This window comes from Larus michahellis, chromosome 7, assembly GCF_964199755.1.
Source record: "Larus michahellis chromosome 7, bLarMic1.1, whole genome shotgun sequence".
Taxonomy (NCBI): domain Eukaryota; kingdom Metazoa; phylum Chordata; class Aves; order Charadriiformes; family Laridae; genus Larus; species Larus michahellis.
Genome location: NC_133902.1, coordinates 20765084 through 20784704, shown reverse-complemented (window position 1 = coordinate 20784704; position 19621 = coordinate 20765084). Strand labels below are relative to the sequence as shown.

At 47.8% G+C, this 19621-nt stretch overlaps 1 protein-coding gene across 2 annotated transcripts; it reads right to left on the bottom strand.

Annotated features, from left to right (window-relative positions):
- Positions 1 to 1446: 1446 nt before the first annotated feature.
- Positions 1447 to 19404, bottom strand: LANCL1 (LanC like glutathione S-transferase 1). Of its 2 annotated transcripts, XR_012588298.1 has the most exons (10): positions 19273 to 19404; positions 18862 to 18979; positions 11972 to 12179; positions 7937 to 8072; positions 7466 to 7612; positions 5221 to 5403; positions 4614 to 4790; positions 4268 to 4340; positions 1838 to 3370; positions 1447 to 1736 (listed from the first exon to the last, which is right to left on the bottom strand). XR_012588298.1 is itself a non-coding variant. In XM_074594547.1 (9 exons), exons 1-9 carry the CDS (start codon positions 19354 to 19356, stop codon positions 3294 to 3296), a joined length of 1203 nt encoding a protein of 400 aa, XP_074450648.1. In that variant the 5' UTR covers positions 19357 to 19404; the 3' UTR covers positions 1447 to 3293. The 2 variants fall into 2 exon arrangements, 1 of the variants encoding a protein (XP_074450648.1); XM_074594547.1 differs by having other exon boundaries at positions 1447 to 3370.
- Positions 19405 to 19621: the final 217 nt, after the last annotated feature.

Genomic DNA, 19621 nt, shown 5'->3' with positions numbered 1-19621 from the left:
TGTTGGGGGCAGGAGGCCAGGCTGGGGTTTCTGCGTTTTCCCCATCAACACAAGGTGGGCGTCTGCCACGCCACAGCCCGCAGCCCCCTCTGCAATGGTTCAAAGCGAAACCGGTGTGCATTTGACGACTGCAGTGGTAATTTGTAAACTGATTTAGCAGGTGAGCGGTGTGTCTGACTGCTGATGCTGTAGGGGCTGAGGACCGCTTGTGGGGAGGGGGGGATTTGCTTGGCAGCGTAGAATTAGCGATGGATTTAGCATCAGCACTGATGGCAGTCTGTGGGCATTTGAGAAGTTAATATGCAGGAATGGGAAATTAAATAAGTTGGGCAGAGGCAGCAATAACACCTCTTCTGTGCACTGTCCCTCTGTCACCTCTTCCATAGCTGAAGCTGCTGTCAGCTCTCGAGAGCTGAAACCACAGCAGGCTTTTGGGGGAAGATGCACGGCTTCAGGTGACATGTTTGGTTAAAAGTGTTTGGGACATTTTTCATCTTACTGGTGACACTAGTATACACAGGAGGTGAACACAAACTGAGCCAGATGGCAATGCATTCAAAATGTTTTTTGCTTATTTCTTGGGAGCACTTGATTTTTTTGAAACAGACCACTGCCGTGAACAAACATAACCATCACCAAGAACTAAGTGTTAAATGTCTACGCTTCTGATAAAGGCCCTGTCAGTAGCTTGTTGAAGCAGGAGCAGTTGCATGTTTTCAGGCTTCATCTTGCTCCCGCTCCCTCCACTCAGCAGGAAGATAGGTGCAAGTGGGCAACACCCCCACCGCAGGAGAAAGGAAGGGCAACCAGAGCAGCTCTGCACTACGCTTCTTTCCCTTTCCCTTCCCGATTGCTGGCCCCCCTGTCTGAAAAGCTTTACCACAAACCTAAATAGAAACAGGAATTGTAGAAAAGCAGGCTGTATAGGACTTCAAGTAGCCTAATTTATGCTTGTGCTGGAGGGCAGGATCACCTTTACCCTTACCATTCCTCATAGTATGGTCTTAAAAGCCTCTGGTGCTGGACAGTCACAGGCTCCCAGAGGCAGCCTGTTCCTCCTTCCAATGGGCAGGAGGGTGCTTTTTTGGGGAGGATCCACATCCTCTTTCTGGTGGCCAGTGCTGCACACAGGTGTATTTTGCTGCAATTAAGATTAACCTGCAGGACTGTGGTCTCCAATGGAAGTCACAGCAGGGAGGATGCAGCCTTGAATGGAAACAGTGCTGCAAAAGGACATCCTGGGAGAAAAGCGCAGTGTGCAAGGGAAAGCACAGGACTGGCCTCAATGGATTGGAGACGGGGAAAAATGTGAAATACACTTAACGCTCAGGGTGGGCAGGAGGTCAGCGAGCTGCCAGGAGCCACCAGAGCTGCTGTTGTAGCATATCTTGAGATCTTCAGACGTGAATCCTGGTCACAAACCGAAAGGTAAAAATAACCCAAAGCTTGTTCATTTCATTATTTTTATTAAACAGTGCTGCACTCAGAAGTTGTACACCAGCCCCTGACGATCCCTGATCAGTGTACGAACCCTGGGATGTGATGCTGCCATGACACCAGCCTGTGTTGTTTAGGCCCCATGACTGATGGGGGATGAGCACTGCTGAGTCTGCATGAGCTTGACAGGGATGCCTGCCCCAAAGCAGATGAGTTTCTCTGCACTTCAGGCTGTCTTTTGATGAACTTCCAGAAACATGTGATGGCAGCAGGAACCTGGGCTGTGAAGAACAGGCAGCCTTCCAGGAATGGCTTCTACTCTTTGCTGCAGCAGCCCATCCAGGAGGTTCCGGAGGGTCTGCCTGTGCCACTGTGGCTAGGCTGCCTTGCGTTCAGGCACAAGCGATCTCACTGTGTTAAGTGTGCCAAGTTTGGTTCTCCTGCTTCACTATTGTTGGTGCAGGAACATGCCAGCTTGGAGGTTGCCCGTGCTGCCCTGCAGCTGCTCACCAGCTCTTAGGTGGCCTGAGGCACTCCGCAAGTGGGCCCTTAAAAGATCAGAACCCACATCCACTCTTGCCCAGGCTGAGGAGCTGCCCTCAAACAGCACGACGCGGTACGGCTGCGTCAGTGACTTCCACTGCGCTTAGTGTTTAGCTCATGCTCAGTGCTAAGGAAGTGGTTTACAGGGCCAGGTCCCTAATTGCAGCAAATTATCGCAGCATCAGCTAAGGACGGAAAAGCAGATCTACCCCCTTGCAAGTATCTGGTCTGCTTGACAGGTCAAAGCTATTTAACCTAGGGCACACTTTCCAGTTGGGTAGATGTGTGGTTGCACATCGAACTACAACAAGCAGTAACAGGGCAAACAAGTGACGTAAATTATCCAGGTTCAGGAAAGGTTATAACACAAAGCATCTATACAGGTAATAGGTTAAACACTGACAGAACTCAGTGGAATACATTTCTTTTCCCATGCTGCTGCTGGTGGGCCTGGCACCACCTAACACCTATAACTGTCATACATAATTTTAAATAAAGACTGCAAAATAAGCTTTCAAGGCTAAACAGAAGAGACCACCCCAGGAAGCACGCTTAGCTCACTTCTAGATTGGAGTTTTCCATTAGATCATCAATGGACTTTTGCAAGGTTTAGCATAAGATGGCAAATAAACACAAACGCTAGAGGATTCCAGTCTGTCACTGGAAAAAATGCAGAAAAGAGCTATACATAGCTTTTGCCTTTAAAGCAGACAGGTGGAAATTCAGGACAAGGCTTTGGCAAGTCAGTTCCAGCTGTGCTACTTGCACTCTGACATTAAAAAAACATATACAAAGACTCCACAGTCCATCATGTGCGCTTCATGTGGAGCAGCTCAGCTACTGAAGTGTCCACTCCCAGGGTGCTCAGAAAGAAAACACTTAAAAGTGACTTGCAGGGCAATAGTCTCAGATTTTCATCTTTTGTTTTCCAAAGGCAACTAAATTCCTGCAACTATTTGTCAGCACAAAAAATCCAATAATTAAATGGCCAAAAGTTACGTTCAATAGAAAACTTTCTTGCAGGAAATGGGATACAGAAAATAGCAAAACTCTATAGCCGACAAAATACTGTACATTTTCTCCCTGCTCCCACCTGCAGCTTTGCGTTTTTAGGAGACACCAGCAAAATCTACATTGTCTTTGAAACAATGCAATGAGATGACTGGAAGTATTAGAGACATCAGCATGCCCTCAGGAGGATGGATTTACGTTCGGTCAGGTGAACAATGATGAGTTTGGAAGAAGGAGAAAGCAGCTTTGAAGTGCTTTTCCAAGTGCAGAAGGATTCAGGCAGGAAACTGCCAAGCTCAGAGTCAGAGTTCAAATGCGGGGAACTTGGCCTTGGTTGGCACCAGCAGGTCCGCAAGAAAGTAAATTGTTCCAGCCATTCCTGGGGATAAGAAAACACACTGTGCTTCAGAGAGATTCCCTTTGGGCACCCATTTGATCAGCTATCCAGGGGGCGAATGAGTCATGAAGACAGAGGAAAGGAAAACATTTTCAGAAGGACCTAAATAATTTCCATGGTCTGAACCCAAGTTTCCCAAGCAACTTAGGTACTCCAGTGGGGAAAGCATTTTGAAGTTAATCAAATGCTGAAAAGCACCTGAGAAAACACGATGGGCCTTCCCCCCTCCAGCTCCCTCCCTCCTGCTTTACCTGTCCCTGGGTTTAACAATCTGGGTACCTTCGCAAAACTTGGGATGCTGTGACATTGCTGCCGCAGGTCCTCACTGCCGTACCTGCCCTTGTTCCTTGGCCTGCAGCAAAGCTAGGGAGATTGATGGTGGCTGAGGAACTGGCTCTTTCAGCAATACCTGCTGATGGCAGATTTTTGGGGGGGGGCCTTTAGCAGGAGGCACAAAGTGCCGTAAGAGCCACCAAGGCCTACAAACGCAGCCCCATATGTTCCTCGCTCACCTTTGGAATGAAACTGGAAAGCCCATGAAGGACTTTAATCCTTAAAAGTGCACAGACAAGAGACTGTCTGAGAAGTCAGGCGACAAACTACCATAAGGCAGACTTTGGCCTGTACCCATTAAAGAATTCCCCTTGAGACCTGTGTGCACAATCTGTGCAGGAAGCCCAAGAGGACAAGATGCTCCAGCTAAGACATGAGCCTGTGCTACAAATGACGACTGCTTCTGGGAAAGGGTAAAACCAGCAAATACAATTTCCTTCCCATCCTCTACACTGAGTTTCACATGTGGAGCCTGTATTTGGTTTTCCTTGGTGCTGGACTGGCTCAGCTCCAGGAGCAAAACACAAGCATAGAGATGGAGCCTACCTTCAAAGAGAGAGAATGGCGTGTCTGGAGTCCGGCACCCATGTTGACCATAGCTTAAACACCACTCTGCAAACTGAGAAAAGAGGAATAAAAATTGTTAAAATTTTGTTAAAGATGGATCTTAAAAAAATACCACCCTCATCCTCACATTATCCCTTGCAGAGCAAGGCTCCTGCAGGACATTCCTTCTGTACAGGCTGCCAGACAAGTGACACTGCTGAAGGACTACTCTGCCCAGATCTAGCTGCATCTCTCCCACACTAGAAATTAGGTTTCAAAGGCAAAGGTGGTGACATAAAAGGCAAAAGTGCACAATCCCCTCTCCCTTCCTTACACAGGCTCTCACCTTGCAGGCCCTGTAGAGGTATTTCATGTTCTGAGTGAGGTTGTACAGTGCTAGGAAGCCGTAAGCGTTGCCAGCTGTCCCGTGGCACAGCCCGTAGCCTTTCTTCAGTAGCCCATGCTGCCAGATCACTTCTGCACACTGCAGGGCATCATTGAGGTATTGCTGTTCCCCAAAGACCTGCAGAGACAAGAAATATTCCCTCTTGCCGAGGCAATTTCCTCCACACAAAGAGCATCCCTGTGTGAGTGGGGAGGCCTGGGTTAATTAGTTTCTCTCCTGTTGAAGTCTTAACACTGTGACTTTGCTGTCTACTTTGAAGGAGAATGGTTTTGATACGATGAATGGGGCTGTATGACCATTACTTCACACACAACTAGTTGTCACCATCAGTCACCTGCAGCAGGATACCCCACGCAGCTGATGGGTATTTTCAGAAGTAATTTTTTAAAAGGCTAATTTCCGTTTCGGTCAGTGGTCCCTATGAGGTGACTGCATTGTAACAAGCCATCCTACTCTCAGGCAGGGGGAAGGACTCAACGGAGTCTTCTCCATGATGAAGTTCCACACTTAGGAGTCCCCAAAGGGTTTTTGCAGAAATCTCTGGTACCTTGTATGCCTGGACAAGCATGTAGATAACACCTGGTGCCCCGTGGCACCAGTGGACGAGTAGGTCTCTGGTGTCATTGATGCATGGAGGGTAATTGCCAGATGGGAACTTGAGCTGGCAGACGTAGTCCACACTGGGTTTGACTGTGTTGTGCAGTTTTACTTGGCTCACTCCAAGGCCAGGCTAAGAAAGAGAAAGCATTAAACCAGGGAGAATTACCATTTCTGCCTCTCCCTAAGAAGCCCAAGATCTGCCTGAAAGGTGGAAACAAAGCCAACTATGGCCATGTCCCCTCTTGCTCCTTGTAAATGAAGTAATTTCTTTGGTCCAGGCTTTCACACATCACAAATACCCACTTGGCCCCAGGCTGCTCTGCCCTTTGGCAGAGACTTACTTCCAGTCATACCCTTGCAGCCTCAGAAACAAAAGCTGCCCCTCAGAAACAAACGCTGACGTGCCACCCATTTCTCTAAGCAAGAGGGTTTGCTGCTGCTTTTCCTGAAGATGAGTAGGAATATTTTCAGGTACCCAGAGCTGGAGCAAAGAGATAAACTGTCTAAAATCAATATTAAGGATGAATACCAGGAATGATTCCTAGCACCTAGAATGTCTCAGCTAGCTCTGAGCTACTGGGCCAGCCCAGCCGGCAAGCTGTGACACTGCATTTTCACAGATGTTTCTGGGTAATTGCAAAGGGGTGACTTCACCGCTGACCTCAGACAGAAGCAAGGGAGTGGCTTCAGTGTCCTCTTCCAATGGCACTGCCCGACATGAAATCTGTGCAGTTCTAATTTCCCATGGCAGACTGCAACGAGCACTCTCATCTAAGGATTACACTGTTCCCAAGTTGATGACTTGAAAATTAAAAATCAATACTTTTGCTGTAAAACCATTAGAGATAAAAGTCCAATGTTCTCCTCTCCAAATTTCCCTTGTTTGCTTCCCCCAAGGCTTTTTATGCATCATGCTTGGCTGACCCAGGCTCCTTGTACTTCATACGGCAGAGAAGCATGAAGCCCATGCAGTATTTTATGGGAGACTTACACTTAAAATTATTTAAAACATCAGCTTAGGAAGAAGCTCGGGAACTTGGTGCAAATTTGGCCTTACAGCACACTGCTGTCTCCCCTGCTCCAAATGAGCAGTTCTGTACTCCTGGGCAATAATCACCTCGCCTCCTCCTCCTGCCAAATCTCCTTCTGCTTAAAAACCCACCAACCAGCCCTTCCCCTCTGAGTCACAGATGAGGGGTATATTCACAGCAGCTCCCCTTATCCTCTATATGGGCTTGAACTTTGAAGGTCCTGAAGGAAAGCCGAAGCACTTGAAACCTGGTGGCTTTTCTTCCGCCTGCTGTGAGAGTTGGATCTAATAAAAGATACCATCTATTTCTATGAACATTGCTACGTTAAAATAATCTGCGTTGCCCAGCGGGTGCCCTTAATGCTTTGAAAATGCAATGTTATTTATTGCTGCTATTTTTCTAAGAGCTTAAGCACTGTGAATTTATACACAAAGTGACCCACATAGGGGAATTATGACCCTCATTTCAGAGCCGGGGAAGGGAATACTCCCAGAGCTCCAGCAAGTTGTGCAAATTTGTGAGAAAGACAGCATCAAAGCAAAGGGGCACTGCAGCTCCCACCCTCTTGTCTTGCCCTGCCTACTTCAGGCACTGCAGAACTTAGCTGCTGTATCAAAGGAAAAAGTCCACTTCTTTCATAGTTAGATATAGGCCCTGATTCGGAAACAAAGGCATTTCCCACTTTCCTACTATGACCACAATCTCTTTCACTGTGCTTTTCTTGTGCAGATTCTCACTCTGTAATGATCTGAGATTGCTCCAAGTAACCACCTCAAAAAATGCAGGAAGCCCACAGATACCAACAAATGGGAATACTTTATAAGCAATTAACACAAGCTGGGGAAGCTCAGACCCAGCTGACATACAGGCCTTCATTATGTGAAACTGCTGGTATAATGCAGCTCACATTCCTCTACAGATCTCCATGGAGGTGGGAAATTCAAGCTCACAGACTTGGAGAAAACCTTTAGAAGTGGGGATATGTGACCAAACACAGGAGTAAGTCCATCAGACAAGGGATCTTGCCCAGCTTGACATCACCAAGAACCAATTCAAATCATAGAATAGAATAGAATAGAACAGAACAGAATAGAAAGCTGCTCCTTGTTCAAAGAAACGTGAAAGAGCTGCTAAAGGCCCCTCCCCTCCAGTGCCTCTTACCTGCATGAGATAGTAGTAAATGCCAGCCAAACCATGGGCAGCCCCTACATAGTACTCCTGGTACCACTCATACATCAGTGGGCTCTTTGCCATAAAGTTCCTTCTTTTGGCCAAGCTCTCTCCTGAGGCCACGACCGCTTCACAGACCTGCGGATGGGAGCAGATGCAGGTGAGGGAAATGCTGGTGTCTTGGGCACAGCACAGTGAGTAACCTGACACAGAACCAAAGAGCAGAGGGAAGAGCGTGGGTGAGGGAGTGAAGCGTATGCCAATTCAGTGCTGCCTAGGCATTTATACGGATGGTGGGAGGACGTGTGGTGCTTTGTCCCTTTGGAAGAAGAGCAGCAGGGATACCATGATGTAGTTTCTCCCTTGTTGCCAGAGTTCTCTACATCTGGCATTGATTTTTACTTGCCCAAAGTTAAGCTGCATGGGAGGAGACAGCTAACAAAGCAGCAGACACCACAGTACCTGCTGAATGTGACTTAGAGGGATCTTTTCCTCTCCGAAGTGCTTGTTCACAAATACCAGTGCATAGAGATAGCCCATGCGCCCGTACAGCAGTTCATCTGGCACTCGTGGGTCAAGCTTGTGTAGATGGAGCAAACTACAAAGAAAAATTCACATGGGGGAGATTAGAGGACGCTCAAAGCCATGTAACCAAGCAGTGAGATGATTTCTTCCTTCATGCTGCCCACATCCTGGGAGATGTCAGGCCAGTCTCTGGGTCTCAGCATTCCAGCTATACAAGGAGCAGAATCCCTCTTTCCCCTCTGCTTTTTGTTTGGGTTATTACTTTCGTCCGCTCAGCTCTTTACAATGCAGTTGTGCTATGTGCTTGGTTTTGAGCACCAGCTCTGGGAAAGCTACTTGTGGGGAAACCTGGGATATAGGAAACGGTCAGCATAAAGTTGCTGGCTGCTCAGGAAAGGCTGCCCACCATTACCTCCCTGTGATGCTGTCAGCACATCACACTCTCTGCCAAAAATGACTATTTTCAAACTAAACTGGTATCTGTTTGTCTGCTCAAGGAATGCTAGAAAGTCAAACTAGCACTGATGGTATGTGGAAAAATCTCAGAAGTCCTGATAGAAAAGCTCCTTTCTCTCCATGCCTGCAAGTGGCCAGGGTGCACTGTTTGTGGAGAAAGAAGTGCCTTCATGAGCTAAAAATCTAGGTAAGAAGTGGGCAGAAGCAGCTGTAAATGTTGTTTAACGTCAAGGCACATGTAGAGAGAGGTGACCAGTAGTGAGGGCAGCTCAGCAGTGCATGAGTGCTGCGGGCTGTCTGTGGTGCAACCCCCTGCGGAGCACAGCTCGGCTGGCACCAGGCTTTAGCCCACAAGCGCAGAGCGAGAGGTCTGCTGGAGTCAGGTATTTTCCTTGCCATTTTTCTAATATCGTGTTGCAAAGTTGGTGATATTCCTGTACCGCTAACAGAGACTGACAGCTCTTCACACTGGTGCTTTGTAGCCCAATTCACTCTTGACGCCTCTTTGTTTTGCCTCTCATCACAAGCAGGGATGTGACTTGTTTTGGCTTTATTTTTCTTTTCACCCCGAGACAGCAATCTGAAAAATGTCATCACTTTTAAAATACCAGCATAAGTGGCTTCACAGCTGTTCCCTCAGCTGCTTCCTGCTGTGGCTGCAACAGGGAGAGGGTGAAGAAACCAGCCAGGAGAGCTGTGTATGTGCAAGGTTTCCCTGTCACAGCAGCGTGAGGAGCAGAAAAGGTGCCTTGGCAGCCTTTGCTCCTGGGCAGAACAACGTGTCGCAAAGCAAAGTGACCAAATGTCCAGAGTACCCTCAGAGCAGAGAGAGGATGCTGGGCTGTGACTCCCCACGGCAGGAAGCTTTCCCCTGGCGCTAGACTCAAAGTGGGCCGGGATATTGAAGGAGAAAGGAAAGAGCAGTGACTGAAGGTGGATTGGCCCCGTCTCCTTGTGTACCACTTGAGATGTGCATTGTTCCATGGGGGAGATTTACAGATTAAACCCAAGAGACAGACTTTACATCCAAGACTCAGAGTCCCTCTCCAAGCAGGGGTCCTGCTCGCAGCTGCGTGGGCTGAAAGGAAAGCCCTGCTGCCTCCTCATGTCCCCTGGCCCCAAATACAAGGAAAGGAGATGAAGAGGAAGGTTTCCAAGGAGAAAAGCAGTGTTTTGACACATGGATTCTGCCCAGCAGCAGGCTGGCCAGAAGAGATGCCAGCTGGTGATGTTGTTCAGCTCTGAGATGTCAGGGAAGTGTCAGGTGCAATAGAAGGAATGGGTGGGTGGATAAATAGTAATACCCACAGTGTGGGTTTTCTGAGATCTGGATGGGAAATCTTCTTTTCGTGGGGAAATCAGGAGCAACTGGAGCTACTATTCTTGCTCCTCATGCATCACTGCTTCTACCTCTAGCTCCTTTCCCAGCCAGAATAATCAGGGAAGAAGCCTGCCAGTGGTTTCTGTTGTTTTTGAGATGTGGGGCAGGGCTGCGTGGCATGCGTGCGGCAAGACGTGCCTGGGGTGCTGCTGGACTAATTGCATGCAGAATGCATTTCTCAGGGGCGAGGGGGTAAATCGAGGTCCCTGAAAGGAAGAGCCACTCCTGCTCACATATCAGCCTATTACCTCAACTGTCAAAAACGAGTACTTTCTGGACAGAGGAAAGGCAAAGCAACTGTAGAGCAAAATGGGATTTTTGTATACCACTGGCTCTAAAAGCAAACCTTTGACCTTCTGAATTGGTGGGAGATGGCAGGGAAAAGAGGACTCCCAGAACACGGCTCAGATTTTCACAGGCTCTTGGAAAATGGGCTGCCCTGAAACGTTAAGTCTCTCCAGAGCATAAAAGCACATTTGTTGGTCATGAACTCATTTAGGCTAAGAGCAAGGAGCTAAGAAAAAGCAAGTTTCTGTCTCTTCCACTGCAGGTAAAACCTGGCTGATGGAGTCTCTCCTTGGGCTCTGTAAAGATGAGGTGCTTGAAAAGACTGAGAACAAAATAGAGAGAGGAACCCCTTCTCCACAGCTGTAATAGAGTGCACTTTCTACGCGCTTGCACCGTGTAACTTAGCAACTGTTCTGTAACTAAATAGCATACTCAAAACCCACTTCAGAGTTTCCATTAAGGGAGCTATTTCTCAAAGAAATACTCTCTTTTTAGAGGTAACACGGTCAGGCTAACTGCTCTGGGAATTGGTGGCAGAGTAAGGACAGTATAACTGTTCCTTCGAGAAATCCACATTTTTCTTTTCTCCTCCTCTCAGATGTATGAAGAAACCAATTTCCAAGGCTCTGCCTTTATTATGCCATTAGATGGCAGTGCAGAATTAATCATGGGTTTCCATTCTGCCACAAAACTGCAAGCAGAACAGGAGGGACATGGGGAGGGGAGAGCTACAGCAAGAAAACACAAATTAGGGATTTTTCACAACTTGGGGCTTATGCGTTGACCACAACTGGCCAGTACTGTTTGACAGACTAGTTCCCTTTTTGTTAGCAAATACATTAATCATAGTGAGATTCACCACTTCGACACAGTATCAAGCAAAACCTAAACCCCTGATTATTTCAAGAATAAGAAGAGAGAGTTCTGTCCTCAGACTGACCGTATCCACATAAACCAGAAGCTATTCTTAGTTAAGGGAGTGTGAACTTGGTGTCCAAACCATACAGGCACCTCTGACTCCCACCCGTGGCTTTTTTAATTGGTATTATGCATCACTTGCTTATGGCTGTTTAAGGGCACTCGGTGTTGCTACGACGTGTCAGGAGTTTTGTCTTGGCTTTGTGCTGACCACACGTAAACGGAAACTGTTTACAGGGCTGTTTCTCACCTTCTCAAAGCTGATCTCCCTTAAGCAAGCAAAGCTTGCAACTGCATCTCCTTAACTTTTTCCCTTCCTCTACCACATGCTGTCTGACTGGAGGACTGCTCGTTTGTCCTTTTCTTGTCTTAAGTACCCAACAAAAATACATTTGAAAACAGTTGAGGACAGGCAGGAAATAGAAATAAATGAATCATAACCAGCTGCATTCAGCAGTTGAAAGGGATGCTGTCAATCTCAGGTTTAAGTCAAAGTCAAATAACAAATAGCAAGTAGAAGTCAGTGGCAAAATTAATCTAATAATCCTGCCACATTTCTCCTTTTCACCAAAATGGCTGTAAAGCTAAATTTAAGGGTTCTGAGAAAACAGCAAACCTCACCTTCTGGTTGTTTGGGTTTTTTTGCTTAATTTTGGCATTTTTTTCTTCCTGTGTTTATTGGAATTATTTTTAAGATAGCAATACCAGCAGAACAACATCCTTGCTCCCCAGCCTGCGGCCTGCCAGGCAGCCGTGTTTGTCCTTAAGGGAGCTCTTTCCCCAGGGCAGAACAAGTTTGCACTGCCTTGCTAAATTACTGGATTATCTCTCACATAAGACTGCAAGAAAATGTATTCAGGCTTGGCGGAGAGTGCCCGGCTCTATGAGCAAGAGGACCATTAGGTCAAAGACATAACCAAGTGTTTTACCGAGTGATGCAGTCTTCTGACTGCTTCTGGTTCTGCAGTTTGTGATAGACGACAGCCGCCACTGCCAGAGGCCCAGCATCTCCACACAAGAAAGTGATGGATCGTCTTGTCAGACAGCTCAGGCTCTTCTTCACGTACTCGTGGGCGACCTGAAGGTAGGCTGGGTCTCCGTACACATCATACAGGTGCAAATACAGCAGAGCAATGCCTGCAAAAGGAACATAAAGGTTGCTCCCACCAGAAAAGTTTACCCTTCCCATTTTGTGCCCTGGCAGTTTTAACAAACCTAAAACAATGTCCCTCAGCCTCATCTAAGGCATAAGCCTTCTAGACAGGCTTCTCGGGCACATCCAGGGACATAACCCACAGCTGCAGCATCCACAGCTTCTCCTGCTCTGTGACCTCCTTGTACCTGATGCTGCTCACGAGTGGACTGCAGGTCAAGACAAAGAGCAGTGTCTGACCCAGGAGCTCCTGGAGGACAGCAGAGCTCTGGAGACACGCGTTACGTACAATTTTAGTAGCAAGCAGCAAAAGGTGAGACTTAGACAAACCCACCTAAATCTAGGACTGTTGCTAAACAGGGGGGAAAAAAAAAAACAAACCACAGTAATTTTTGAACAAAGTGGTACTTGTGGCAGAGCAGTGCTGAGTTGTTACCCGATCTCATTAATTTTTTCCCATGCCAAGAGGTAAAGGGCTGGGTCACGTCATTTTGATTTTGACACGTCATCAGCACTGAGAAGTGTCAGCTTTAAGACATCCTACTTGGGTGTATTGTTTTGTTTTGTTTTATTTTATTTTTGTCTTCTCTCCCAGTAGGAAGCACCAGCAAGGTTGTTATAGCTCCCTGGACATCATCTCCTGCTGCTGAGCAGGTCCCAAGCCCTACACCAGGGACTGGTGCACCCTAGAAAAGAAAGGGGCTGCCTGACTCTCCTCTGCAGCATATAATTTATAAGATCAACCCTTATCTGAAACATAAGCAGCTACCAGGAACACTGGAAAAGGCTGCGTGGTCCTCCCTGGAGGTTTTCAATGGGCCTGCCAGCTACAGAAACAACTCGCCTACTAAGAAGTCACATCAATTGCTGTCCTTTGCTTCCATCTGCCCTGTATTCATCCAGCTCTTGGAGCTTTTAGTAGGTAACTGAGGAGTCCTAGTAGGTCTGTGTCTGAAAGGTCTGCCACAGTTGAACCATCCTTCTGATCTGGAAGGCATCCTCAGACATGCACCAAAGAAAGCTACTGGCCTACATCACTCTGAGAAAAGCTTATTTCTCCTCTTACTGGTAACCATTTCTAAGACGACTCAGGTCCTGCGTTTACGCCTAAATTAACAGAACCAATCTCTGCAGATTTTGATGTAGTAAAGTGAGGGGGGCAAGCATGCTGCAAAATTACTTTCCATGGTTCTGAGGACAATTTTAAATTTAGATCGTTTTCTCATTTTGCATGGGTAATCTCCAAACCTTCGTGCTACAGACAATTCAATTCCACATGTATATTAAGGGCAAATTTCCATTTCCTGCTGAAGCTAATAACCTTGTCCTCTCTTTAAGCAGCTCAGCATTCGTATTTCCAGAGAGAGTTCAGATGTACGGTGCCATCACTCAAGTCTATAAGGATGTGGATATGAAGCCCTTCTTTAAAGGGGAACCCTCCTCTTCCAGATAGCAAATGTCAAGTGACTATCCTTGATTTATGTAGCACCTAGCACAGTTGCTAGACTTTAATAGGCCTGATAGCTGTCTGAGCACAACTTGCACTCTCGACTTACCTGCTTTAATATACAACTTTTTGCTTTGTAAGTAGCTTCTATTCCCACTGCCATCATTCCTCCCTAATGTACATAACTATCATGCTAAGACCACTGTTAGGATTGATTCTTAGCAAGTTAATGCCTCAGCATTGTTTTCCTCTGACTTCTTTGTCTCTCCTCTTTAAAAACATTTCTCACTCCCTTTCCTCCAAGGCCCAAGCACCTTTGGAAAAGACTCCAAAAAACCACTGACCCATGCTAAAGGATGGAAGGGATGAGTTGCTTCCCCAAATCATTCATTTTCCCTTTTTAAAACCTAAAGGCCTTACAAACTGAATCTAAAGACAATTTTCTCAACTCTTTCCTGATGGAATTCATACTCCCAAGCTGATCAGAAAGGCGCAATGCAGTGCTGCCTTCAGCCTGCTGCTTGCTCTGTTGCTATCTGTGAGCCCAAAAGTAGGGAAGGCCAGCAGAGGGCAGGCCCGTGCCTAGAGAGGCAACGTTTACAGAGGTATAGAGAGAGATACAAAATGCAGTCACCCGGGGGGTGCTTTGCATTAGAGATTTCTTTTGAGCGCGGCTGAGGAGCAGACTTAAATGCACCTAGTAGAAGTGAATTGTTGGCACAAGTTGGGTAGCGCTGATGGCCGTAACTTTAGCAACCATTGCTTTCAACAGCGCAGGCATCACTGGAGATACCAGAAAAGTTCTCGCTCGAGAGCTAAAACACTGCAGCAGGCTGAAAGAATCTCTCATCCATATGACCATTCTGTGGATCAAAGAGAAGTAAAGCTGTGCCTCAGCTTCCCTGCAAGTTTAGACTTGCACTACCATTGCAAACAGTTCTGCTGGTGGGAGGAGAGCAGTAGAGAAACAAAGCTTCCTCTTCATGCTGAACAGAGCGGACAAAAGCGAGAGGACGCACCACTCAGTGTCAGCTCCGCTGCAGTCCCCTTGCTGACAGCACCAGCAGGGAAGCGCATTAGACTGTTCTGAACATGCCTCCGTGTCCACCAGGAGCTGAGCTGTGATGTGGTCCTTTCACAAAGGACAGTAGGTTGCCACAAGAGGAGATTTCTTGACCTAATCTGGACAAGTCCCAAACCTGCCATCTACAGTAATAAAGAGCTCTGAGATCTTGCACTGACCCAGGGAAGTCAGTCAGCCAGGACCTTCAGAGCAGGGTGTCAAACACAGAGGGGAGAAGCAGAAACCTATCTCTGCACATAGTGATGAAGCCTGATGGTTTCTAGTGACAAACCTGATACCATTTTAATGAGTCAGGCATGGGGTAAAAGTTACAGAGGGGGTGGCATAGCTTTACCGCCCAGTCCAAAGGATAATAAGCATCTTTTCTGGTGCAGGCTCGTGGGATGTTATCTTGTGCTCATAAATGGTATGCCAAAGCCATGCTGAACGGGACAGTGAGACACCTTCTCCAGAGGGCTGTACCATCCCATGTTCACAACTGTATGTGGAGCAACAGGTGCATTTTTCTGCAGCTTGGCTTCCTAGTGCACATTTCTCAGGATGCCTCAACTTCTCCAGCCTTAAAACCTTGGTAACAAAGCTTCTTTTGTAAAATAAAGCTTTCTTTTTGTAAAACAAAAAACCAGCCCAGCCCAAACCAAAGCTACCGATTACCCCATCACAGAATCCCACAACAGGTTAGGCTTGAAGGGATCCGTGGAAGTGATTTGATCCAACCCTCTGAAAGTAAGGACAACTTGAATTTTACATCCCATTGCTCTGAGCCTTGTCCAGTCAAATACTGACTCTCTCCAAGAACAGAGATTTCACAAAAACTAACCACCAAGCACTTGGCAGGAATGGGGTTTATGTGGGTGACACAAGGGCACTCTATTCTCCCTCATCAAACGCAGCCTCACTGCCTCTTATTCGGGAGGGATAATCTGAGGATTTCTGTTTTTCTGAACAGAACTCTCTTAAGGAGATGCAAGTTCTCTGGGTTTTGAAGGTTAAAACTAAGATACTGCACTAAAGTAGATGAAAGGTGTTTTTCCAGAAGCGTTCCTGAACTGGTATGGTCAGAATTTCTATCCATGCTTACGTGGCTTTTCTTTCATCTGGCATGTCTTTTGAAGAGTCCTTTCAAAAGGCAACCCAGCCCCGCTCCTCGTCACCACTCACCAACAGGCCAGCCAAAAGCTGGGGGTGGGCCTGGCCAGCTGGACTCACTGGGCTGCTCCAGCTCTGAAAGCCACGACTATGACATTGCTAAGAAGGGAATGCTCACATGGGAAACAAATTCCAAAGGCACTGTCATAAGGTAGAGGAAGGGAAATCTCTCCCTTATATACTGTTTCAGGTGGCAGATCACCTTGTAATCTTGAAAGGATACAACAGCCCAGGAGGCTCCAGACTCAAGAGCCTCCTAGCTTCTGCAGTCAGCTAAGAGGTGACAGGAGTCAGTCTCCTTCCATTCTCTTTCCATCCTCTCTCCTCCCAGTCAAGGCAGTCTTTGGAGCAAGCAGTCTTGCACTATGAGAAATACCAACACACATGTACGTACTCTTCGGCATCCTCATGCTGATCTGTTTGAAAATGGATGAGGCAGTTGTACTTCTGCCAGGATTTGAACTGCTTCCAATTCAGAATTAGCTTACGGCAGTTTACCTTCCCTCAGTCAACACTCTGATACCAATGAAACAGAGTAAGACCACAAAGGCTCTTACAGCAGTCTAGCTAAACTGATTAAAAGACAAAACAGAACACAACAGCCGAGCCTGGTCTATACCCAGGCACGTACCAGGTATTGCCTACAGGACCCTGATCTCTCTGGGGAAGGGAATGAAACTGTAACAAGCCAATTCAAATGTGTTTTGAGGGCATTCAGCCATACTCTGGATAAGCTTGATCCAAAGTGTGTTTTCATTGCCTCTGAGCTGAAAATGTAAGCCCTTCCCTCCCTCTGCTCCAGCTTCAGGTGCCGAGAAGCTGTGGCTTCCCTGGCACAAATGCAGACCAGGGGATCAGGGCTCTGTCAAGTGTGTTGGGAAAGAAACAGGCACTGAAGTAAAATGCCAGCATATGCTGTGTATTACTGAGTGTAATGTAGTACACTGAAGTACGTTACATTTCACGCAGAGCTTGCGCTAAGAGAGCCCCATTTCAAATCTCTCTTATTAGCGGCCACAAGAGTGCAGGTTGATTTCAGACTGCTGGGCAATGATTTACATGAGAAGATACTCAACAAGCCTTTTCTACATAAGCAATTACAGGAAAAAGCTGCTCTTGGCCCAATTAATTTTGTCTCTGGAAACCAGCACTGAATAAATTAATATAGCTAGAATTAGAAAAGAAGGGAGGATGACAAAGATACAGTGTAATATCTGCAAACTTCACTTCGCTGGCTGCGACCTGCAGGAAATCTGTCCATGGGTTTTTTCTAATCCTATTAGCCAAGGTGAGAAGGTTGTGTGCCCAATGAGGAATGATGCTATGATGCTGGGGAAAAAAAGAAGAAACCCTCTTATGAAACTTCCTTCCAAATAAAAACGAACAGAAATCCTACCAGAGCTCTCAAGCACTGTTTCACAGCTGCAGTCACTTTCCAAGATGAAGCTCCTTAAGGCCACCCTAAGGAAGGGAACATGGTGTCTGGGGAAAGGAGTTTACCTTCTCCCCACAGACTTTCAGAGTACTCCTAACATCAGCTAATTGTCCTCCTGCTTTATCTCCTGAGTTATTCTGGCCAGAGGTAGGCTCTACCATCATGCCAAGCAGCACCCTCATGACTGAGGAGCATCTTTACATATAGAATGCTTTTCATCTGAGGAGATCTCAGAGCAGGGTCACACAGACTGGAAGACTGAACCTGGCTCCCAAGGTGAAATCAGCCATCACTGAACAAAAACGCATACGTTCACAGGCGGCAGCAGCAGAGTGCTGCCAGGCAGCAACTGATGGAATCAACGTTCTCCCACGCTGGAATGTAATACTGGCATCCTAGCATTTCTTATGAACTGCTCTGGAGTGCTCTCAGTGCTCGTCTGCCTTACTAAAGTTTTTAGCAGGCATTTCTGGCATTGCTGTCATCAAGCTCCAGCATTAGTTTAGCACCAACACAATGAACACCATTCTCCCAAGCAAGCGGTTGGCATCGTGTTCCATAGCATCCAAGCATAAGCCAGCCACACCCAGATTATAATGTAGAAAGTTGCCATGTAGGACTGTAGTGTATTACAAAAAAACAAAAAAAGCGGCAAAAAAGTCTTGCAGCAAGCATGAGATTAATTGCAACTACCCCAGGGTCCCTCCCGGGAGTCTGGCAGGGTGCAGAAGGCAGGAAAGCTGACAAAGCACGCAGCAGGAGCCAAGGATGAGGTGGGCGAGAAAGGTGTGTCCTCCCTGGCTCCAGTGCGTAGGAACAGGGAGGGGAAGGCAGGGCACACTCCCAAGGCAGGAAAACCAGGCAGAAAATGCAGAACAGGAGAAAACAAGCTCCTGGAAGCTCTGCACGCAAGCGTTAGTGTGAGAAAGGCTTCCATCCTTCGTTATACTCACATTTGCATTTCTGCTCCTTCCAGCAGGTACTGGAGCAGAACTAGCCCTGGCTAAGTGGAGGGGCACTACCTGAGGAACAGGAATGGAGCAACCTGCCAATCAGACAACGTTGTAAGATGAAATTCAGCCCAAACAGAAAGGACAGACGTTAACTCAGGCCATAAGCTCACCACTGCCATATGCAACACCTTCTTGCAGGTAAGCGGCCAACTGCATGCATCTACCTACTTCATGGAGCACCAGTTCACTTGTCACCATCCCCAACATGGCCAGATTTGGAGCCAGTCCCTTCAATCGTTCCCATCTTTGCCCTCAAGCAGGTGCTGGCCTTCTCGGTTGTATAAATTTGGCATTATTAACCAAGAGAAGACCCAAACCTGCCCTGCAACACCATGGTCTTCCTTCTGCAGCTTGAAACCTGCTTCAAAAACGGGGAGTCCCTAGAAAGACAGGCCCTTGTTTTAACAGATTAAAACATGCAGAAGAAGTACTGTTCTTGACATGGATCTACCGTGATCATTCAAACAGCCAAAAAACCCCACGGTCTGCCTTGGCTTGACCTAGCATTCCGCTCTGGAGATCCCAGGGGCCACCCTACCTGCCCAGCCGGTGTATGCAGTGCAGTCCTGAGGGTCGGCAGACTTGAGGCCCCTCTCCATCTGCTGGAGCAGCTCCCTGATTTTGTTGTTCAGCCGCTGAGTGAATTCCGGGGTCAGCTACGGAGAACAGAAAACAGCAAACCACCGCGGCGTAAGGGAAAGGCTGACAGGCAAGGCAGATGGAGGCCTTTACCAAGATGGAGGTAACCCAGAGGGTGAAGAACCAGGGAACCGGGGCTAGAAACCTTTTAGTACCTCAGGATCAGGCTGGGCTCCTGCCTGCCCAGCCTGGCTTCGCGGCCGGGGCGGGAGCGGGCCCTTCCCGGGGACGGCCACCGCGCTTCAGCGCGGTGGCCGTCCCCGGGAAGGGCCCGCTCCCGCCCCGGCCGCCTCACCCCGACCCCACTCACCCTCCCGGCAGCATCGAAGTAGCCAGTAGCCAAGGACTTATCGTAGTCCGCGAAGGGGTTGGGAAGCGCCCGCTGCGCCATCATGGTGCTGCCGTTCTCGCTTCGCTCTGCCGCCAGCCCGCCCCTCGGCTCCGCCCCGGAAGAGAGCGGGTATGGTGTTACCGGCCCGCTGCTCCCCTTCCCGGCGGCCTCGGTGGTCTGGTGGGGGTTAAAGGCCCTCGGAAGCTGCCTCCCTGGGACTTGGAGGCTCTTTTCGGCTGGGTCTGCGTGCTTTAGGGAGCCTCTTAGGATTCAGTGTCCCTCACAACCGGCCTTGGGGGGGGGGGGGGGTCTAGGGGCCGCTTTTTTG